Source organism: Oryctolagus cuniculus (assembly GCF_964237555.1).
Source record: "Oryctolagus cuniculus chromosome 16 unlocalized genomic scaffold, mOryCun1.1 SUPER_16_unloc_1, whole genome shotgun sequence".
NCBI lineage: Eukaryota > Metazoa > Chordata > Mammalia > Lagomorpha > Leporidae > Oryctolagus > Oryctolagus cuniculus.
The window spans coordinates 4,033,936-4,041,123 of NW_027208201.1; the positions used below are offsets into that span (position 1 = coordinate 4,033,936).

Sequence of the window (7,188 nt, forward strand, 5' to 3'; positions counted from 1 at the left end):
AACTCTTGGGACTTGTTTAAAATCAGGGTTCACTGCATAGGCTAGGGGGGGTTGACAGCGGGGGAGGATCGGGATTTCTTCTGCGTGCTGGAAAGTCTCTATTTTTGTCATAGAGGTTATTGCATGGATTTGTTCTTCCATAAAAGTGTGTTCACCATGTGGACGTTTGGTGCAGCAGTTGGGTCACTGCTTCAGACACCTGCTTCCCATCTCAGAGTGCCAGGGTTTGAGTCCCGGCCCTGCTCTCCACTCCAGCTTCCTGCCGATGTACACCTTGGGAGGCAGCAGGTGATGGCTCAAGAACTTGGAGCCCTGCCATCCAAATGGGAGACCTGGATAGAGTTCCTGGCTTCTGGTTTCAGCCAGCAGCTGTTGTAGGCATTTGGGTGTTAACCAGTAGAGGGAGATCTCTTCTCTCTCTCTCTCTCTCTCTCTCTCTCTCTCTCTCTCTCTATCCCTTTCAAAAACATACATTTTAAACATAAGCACTGAAGTTTAATAGACAAGAAAGATGTACAGGTGGTCAACAGGTGCATAAACACAACATCACTGATCATTAGGGACATGCAAACTGAAACCACAGGGAGATTTCATCTCACACCAAAGAGACAACTAAAAACAAAACAAAACAAAACCTAGAATAACCAACGTAGGCAACGACGTGGAGAACTTGGAAGCCTGGTACACTGTGGACGCGAAGTCAAAAATGATGCAACTTCTGAGAAGAATGGACCGGCAGCTCCTCAAAACCCTCAAAGTAGAATGACCCCAGGATGCAACCACTTCACTGCTGGGGTGGACCCAAAAGAGTTGAGATTGGGGATTTAGTAAGACATTCGTCCTCCCCCCCCCTCCATGTTCAGAGCAGCCTGGTTCCCAGTGCCCAAAAGGGAGAAGCCACACAGTGTACCTGTGGGCAGAGAGGCAGCCAAGCCTAGCAGGTTGTGCACCTGCAGGGGAAGAGTATCCAGCCCTTGCCAAGGAACAAGGTCTGATGTGTGGCAACTGAAAGAAGCCAGGTGCAGAAGACAAACACTGCGTGGTCCCACTTACTTGAAGTCCTTGTCATGGACAAAGTCTAAGAAGCAATAAGTGGAACAGTATGGGGCTGGTGTGGTGGTGTAGAGGGTTAAGTTGCTACCTGTGGTGCCTGCATCTCATATGGGGGAGGTTCGTGACCCCACTGCTCCACTTCTGATCCAGCTCCCTGCTAATGTGCCTGGGAAAGCAGTGGAGAATGGTCCAAATGCTCGGGCCCCTGCAGCTACATGGGAGACCTGGAAGACGCTCCTGGCTCCTGGCTTCAGCCTGGCCCAGCTCCATCCGTTGTGACTGTCTGGGGTGTGAAGCAATGGATGGAGGATATCTCTCTCTCTAAGCAATGGATGGAAGATTCTCTCTCTCTGACTCTGCCTTTCAAATAAATAAACCTTTTTTAAAAGTTTATGAGAATGCATTTCTGAAAAGACTATGCATGTATTTTACAAATTCGTTGCACTAATGGAACTCATCAACTTACTCCACTTTCCCACGAACTCGGAGACACCCTCGCAAACGTGCATGCACCTGGAACCCAGTGAAATCCACTGTGCAACAGTTTCCGCAGAGCTCCTCCACAGAGGTGGCTGGGTGGGACTGAAATCCCCAAACCTAACCACTGTGGTGTCTGGTCTGGTCGCTGAGCCTCGCCCCCAGGCTCAGGCAGGGGGCGGGGCGGGGGTGGAGGAGCCTTGCCCTAAGCCACCTCAGTCACATGACTCAGTTTTGTTTTGTTTTGTTTTTACAGGCAGAGTGGACAGTGAGAGAGAGAGAGAGAGAGAGAGAGAGAGAGAGAGAGAGAAAGGTCTTCCTTTTGCTATTGGTTCACCCTCCAATGGCCACTGCAGCCGGTGCACCACGCTGATCTGAAGGCAGGAGCCAGGTGCTTCTCCTGGTCTCCCATGGGGTGCAGGGCCCAAGCACTTGGGCCATCCTCCACTGCACTCCCGGGCCATAGCAGAGAGCTGGCCTGGAAGAGGGGCAACCGGGACAGAATCCGGCGCCCCGACTGGGACTAGAACCCGGTGTGCCGGCGCCACTAGGTGGAGGATTAGCCTATTGAGCCACGGCGCCGGCTCAGTTTTGACACAAGACATCACTACCATCCAGGAGTTGGGGACAAATTGTAGAAATATATATTTATTTATTAACATCTGAGAAACAGAGAAAGATAGATAGACCCACAGAAAGATCTCTCAAATGCTGGTTTACTCCCCAAGTGCCTACATTGGCTGGGAATGGATCTGGCTGGGGCAGAGCCAGGAGCTAAAAATGCAATACAAGTCTTCCAAGTGGGTGGCAGGGCGCCAAGTATTTGAGCCATCAGGGCTGCCTCCTAGGGTGTATAGTAGCAGGGCGTTGGAATAGGGAGTGGAGCTGGGACTGGAACCCAGGCGCTCTGCTATGGGAAGGGGGAATAGCTCCCTGGTGCTGCCAGCCTGCTGAATGAGCCCCGGAGTCCAGAGAATGTCCTCCGTAGAAAGGGTTCAGGGCATGGTTAAAGGGACACAGTGCTGGAACGGAGTCCCCCGGGAGGCACAGCAGGTGCACGCGGCAATCCAGACCTTCTGACCTTGCCAAGGAAGCCAAAGCTAAACGGAACGCCCCCCAAGGCTGCCCCATATCAGCTTACTTTATTTTTTTATTTTTATTTATTTTATTTATTTTTTTAACAGGCAGAGTGGACAGTGAGAGAGACAGAGAGAAAGGTCTTCCTTTTGCCGTTGGTTCACCCTCCAATGGCCGCCGCGGCCGGCGCGCTGCAGCCGGTGCACCGCGCTGATCCGATGGCAGGAGCCAGGAGCCAGGTGCTTTTCCTGGTCTCCCATGGGGTGCAGGGCCCAAGCACCTGGGCCATCCTCCACTGCACTCCCTGGCCACAGCAGAGAGCTGGCCTGGAAGAGGGGCAACCGGGACAGAATCCGGCGCCCCGACCGGGACTAGAACCCGGTGTGCCGGCGCCGCTAGGCGGAGGATTAGCCTAGTGAGCCGCGGCGCCGGCCCATATCAGCTTACTTTATTAAACTCCAAGTGTATGCCAGGACCAGCACCTCAAAGCCTGGGGGAGCCTGGAGGTGTCAGAGGCAGAACAGAACCCAGCATGGACCATAGGAGTTGGAGACCAGGATAGAGAGAAGTCCCAGGGCGCCTGTGAAGATGACAACCCTTGCGGGTAGGCGAGGGGTCCCGGTGCCAGGGCGGGTGAGGTCCTGGCCTCCACCCCCGCCAAGCGGGCTGGGGCTGCAGCCGCGCGCTGGGGATGCCGCCTTCAGTTGTCGGCGCAGGAGTTTGCGGGCTGCTTGCACACCCAGAAATTCTCCACCTCGCACTTGTTGTCGTTCCAGCCATTGCCGCTGAACTCCCCGCAGTCTTCCTCGCCGTGGTTGTTGGGCTCTCCTGGGTTCCAGTACTTCATGAAGCTGCAGGGGCCGCGCAGGACGTGACGTGAGCCTCCGTCCCTGACCCCCGGGGTTGCAGCCTGGGGCTGAGCTTCTATGGCTTTGATCTCTGAGCACCTGCTCTGCACGCATGCGTGGACCCCACCCGCTCTGTTCCCAGGGCCACCTGGTAAGAAGCTTGCAGCGTGAGGATGACGTGGCCCCCGGACCCTTCCATGAGCCCCTCCCTGGAGTCTTCCACCTGTCCGGTGGTTTTCAGGGAGAATCAGAACCGGTCCAGAGTCGCCAGCCACACCTCCCTCACTGACCTCTCCTGCTCTGGGCCGCCCTAAAGGCAGCCCCTGGACCCTGCAGGCTCACCCATGACTTGGCCTCCCCCACGCCTTCCCGGGAAAGCACCATAAAGGGTTGTGCCCCGGGTCACCCTCCCTGTGCCTCGGAACAATCCTGGTGCTTCCCCAGCTGCCTGGATCTGCGCTCCTGTTCTGGGAGCTGGGAGCTGGGAGCAGAACCATCTATCTGTTTACTGGCAGCTGTGTCCTGAATTCCTGGCCTTCCTCTACTTCAGATCTTCCCTTTCATAAACTATGTTGGGGGATGGCGTGGTGGTGCAGCAGGCGAAGCTGCGTTTGGGACGCCGGCATCCCGTATTGGAGCGCAGGTTTGAATTCTGGCTGCTCCACTTCTGCTCCAGCTCCCTGCTGATGCACCGGGGAAAGCAGCAGGGGATGGCCCAAAGGCTTGGGCTCTAGCACCCACGTGGGAGACCCGGATGGGGTTCCTGGGTCCTGGCTTCAGCCTGGCTGAGCCACAGTGGCTGTAGCTACTTGAGGAGTTCACAAGCAGATGTTGCTCTCTCTCTCCCTCTCTCCCTCCCTTCCTCTTTCCCCTTCTGTCTTCCTCTCTCCCATGCTCCCTCTGTCACTCTTTCAAACAACTAACTAACTAAATAACTAAATAAATAAAGTGCAGTTTTCAAACATCTGCCAAGGCTGCAAGATCCACCCACAGCTCTCATGGTGGAATTCACAGAACCTGCTACCCCATTGGGCATAGACGTGTTCATCACATTCTGAACTCAGCAAAATACCCCCCGGCATTGATGCTGGGGTGAGGCAGGGGTGGGGGAGGGGCGTCGGGAGTGGGAGAGGACCCGTGGGAATCACTGAGGTCTGATGCTCAGAGCCCTGCCCCCCCCACCCGGGGAACAGGGTCTGCCCCTCCCCTCTGTACCCCACCTGAGCAGCAGAGCTGAGCCATCCACCCAGTGCCACGTGGCCTCCTTGTTCAGGTCTGACAGCCCCATCCAGGTGGAGCCTTTGGACTTGGAGGTCTGCTGTAGGAAGGACTGGGTGGGCAGAGGAGACATCAGGAGACAGCTCTGCCCTGCCTCCCCCAAACTCTCAGCAGGAAGTTCTACTTGCAGTCTAACCTTCAGCTGTCCAGGTCCTGAGCCCCACGTGGGCTAGGATGGCTGAGTTGCTTGTACAGCATAGCCCCTGGACATGTGGGCTCTGATTTGCTTGCACAGCATGCACAGTGCGATGTCTTCATAGTCCCCCCCGCCCCCGAGGGAACATTCCCGTGGGAATGTTTACACCAGGGAAATAGGCAGATGCCACAGCCCACTGTGCACCTGTGAGTCGGGGCCTCAATGCTGGCCAGCGCACCCCTGGAGCTTAGGTGCATTTTAGGGGTCCCCTAAAGCATTCTCCTGAGTCCACATCATATCTGGGGCCCCGTGCAAGGCACCTAGGACCTCCTCAGGGGTGTCCTTCTCCCCCCTACCTTCCCAAGTGGAGTGGGAGGCCCTGCACCCAGAAATTGCCCCCTGGTCATCTCTCGTGGACACATGGCCCAGGCCAAGACGCACGCCTCCCCGCCCAGCACACCTGCTCCTCAGCACTTTGGACGATGACCAGCTGGGCCCCCATTTCCTGGCACGCGGAGAGGGAGTCATGCCAGTTCCGCTGGGACTTGGAGAAGAAATAGCAGTGTTCTTGGAAGAAAGTCCAGTCCCAGGAGCAGCGGCGACACAGGTGGGCTGTTGGGGGAGGCAGGGGAGGCTGAGACCCCAATGTGGAGGCCGTCACATGCCCAGTCACCCTTCCAGGCCTGGAGAGTCACGCCTGTCCCTGGGTGCACCACGCCCCTCTCCACTCCACCCACAGAGACCCTTCTCCAGCCCAGCAGAACCCAACAATCCCAGACCTATCGCTGTAGAGCTCAGAATGGAGGGGAGGAGACTGGCTCTAATGGAGTGCCCACTGTATACACAGCCCTTGTGTATACCAAGTGCAGCCGGCACTGCAGTGCTGTCTTCCCATTTCACAGATGAGGGCCTCAAGGCTCAAACAAATCACACGACACAGAGGCCCCGTCCGGCCCTGGACACCAGTGTCCACGACTCACCCACTCCTGCCTTCAGCTGCCTCAGATCCTGGACGATCTCTCCCTCCTTTGACAGCTCCTGTTTGTGGCAGCTCCGGACCTTGGAGACTAAGCCAAGCAAAGCATGCAATTATCATATACCTACTGTGTGCTGCAATTATTATACACTTACTGTGTGCGGTGCACTGCCCTACACGTCAGGAATACTGTTTCTGAGAGCCAAGGTCTTGGCAACCCAGGTGGAAGATGAAGAAACTGACTCCTGGAGCCAAGGATTTCTCCCTCCCCTCCTTTACCTGCCAAGATGTCAGGGGCAGGGGGGAGAGGCTGCCTAGAAGCCCCGACCCCGGCTTTCTCAGTCATTTCTCTCCCTTCTGTGGCCCCCAGCCCAGGGCCAGGTCAGGGATCCCCAGACCCTCAGGACCTGCACCTGACCTTGGGCGAGGATGGCCACCAGGAGTACAGTGAACAGCGTGAAGCACAGGAACTGCAGCAGCAGGTGCCGGTGTCTCCCGAGATGCCCTGCGGGGAAGAAGGACAGCGGCTCCAGAGCCACGCAGTCCCTGCCTCCCCTGGCCCGGGGACAGCCAGGCCCGGCCCCCACCTCCCCCTGGGATCCAGAAGTCCAGGCCCCCCATTCTCTTCTTCCCCAGAGCTGGGCTTCTCGGAGGACCTCTCCCCTTCTCCCCATGCATTTGCCGCACCTGCAAAGCTCTTGAGACCTTGAACCCTTCCCAACCCAAAGTCTGTCCTGGAGTCTCGGGGGCTGCCTCCGATGAGATCTTCCTCCTCTGAGTGGACAGAGCATCTGTCAGAGCCTGGGCCAGCCGGGACCCCAGTGCACCCTCTCCTGAGCCCAGCCAGTGCTGACCCAGCCTCACCTAGGGGGTCCAGCGGCTGCACCCTCGCAGCCTTGGTGTCGTTCATGTCATCCACTGTGTCTCCACACCTGGGACTGCTGAGGCCTGTCGCCTTTAATTCCTGCCCCTCGCTCCTTATATATTTATGGTCACCCAAGAAGAGGAAGAGGAAACTGGGCAGGGGCTCCAGAAAGGACTGGGGGGAGTGGGAATAGGGGTGGAGGGCAACATGCAGCTGTATCAAGGCACACGTGTTCCCGGAATCCGGCAGGGGGTGGTGCTGGCAGAGGTCTGAGGCCCCTTGTGACATGGCTGGCCTGGGGACACCCTCCTCCACCCGCCTTCCTGGTAGTGCCATCCTCCTAGCAGGCTGGGCTGCCTGGGTTTGCTGATGTCTTCAGTTATGGGGAATTCTGCTGGCCTCTGCAGCTGGGGCTGAACTGTGATTTCTTGTGATTTAACCCCTGTGACCACCATCGCTGGGCATTCTGCCAACTTTA

At 56.9% G+C, this 7,188-nt stretch overlaps 1 protein-coding gene across 3 annotated transcripts; it reads right to left on the reverse strand.

The window, feature by feature from the left end:
- Positions 1-2,151: 2,151 nt before the first annotated feature.
- CD209 (CD209 molecule) lies at positions 2,152-6,862 on the reverse strand. Of its 3 annotated transcripts, XR_011385726.1 has the most exons (8): positions 6,710-6,862; positions 6,533-6,619; positions 6,264-6,350; positions 5,850-5,936; positions 5,330-5,481; positions 4,676-4,785; positions 3,055-3,458; positions 2,152-2,670 (listed from the first exon to the last, which is right to left on the reverse strand). XR_011385726.1 is itself a non-coding variant. In XM_017337978.3 (7 exons), exons 1-7 carry the CDS (start codon positions 6,753-6,755, stop codon positions 3,308-3,310), a joined length of 720 nt encoding a protein of 239 aa, XP_017193467.1. In that variant the 5' UTR covers positions 6,756-6,862; the 3' UTR covers positions 3,040-3,307. The 3 variants fall into 3 exon arrangements, 2 of the variants coding, with proteins under 2 accessions (XP_017193467.1, XP_051691470.1); XM_017337978.3 differs by lacking the exon at positions 2,152-2,670 and having other exon boundaries at positions 3,040-3,458; XM_051835510.2 differs by lacking the exons at positions 2,152-2,670; positions 6,533-6,619 and having other exon boundaries at positions 3,040-3,458; positions 6,710-6,831.
- Positions 6,863-7,188: the final 326 nt, after the last annotated feature.

Coding starts and splice junctions, on each gene's coding strand:
- CD209 (XM_017337978.3), bottom strand. CDS start 6,755: ATGAACGACACCAAGGCTGCGAGGGTGCAGCCGCTGGACCCCCTAG. Junction 4,786..5,329: donor TCCAAAGTGCTGAGGAGCAG/GTGTGCTGGGCG, acceptor CTGCCCACCCAG/TCCTTCCTACAGCAGACCTC. Junction 3,459..4,675: donor GGCTCAGCTCTGCTGCTCAG/GTGGGGTACAGA, acceptor CGGCCCCTGCAG/CTTCATGAAGTACTGGAACC.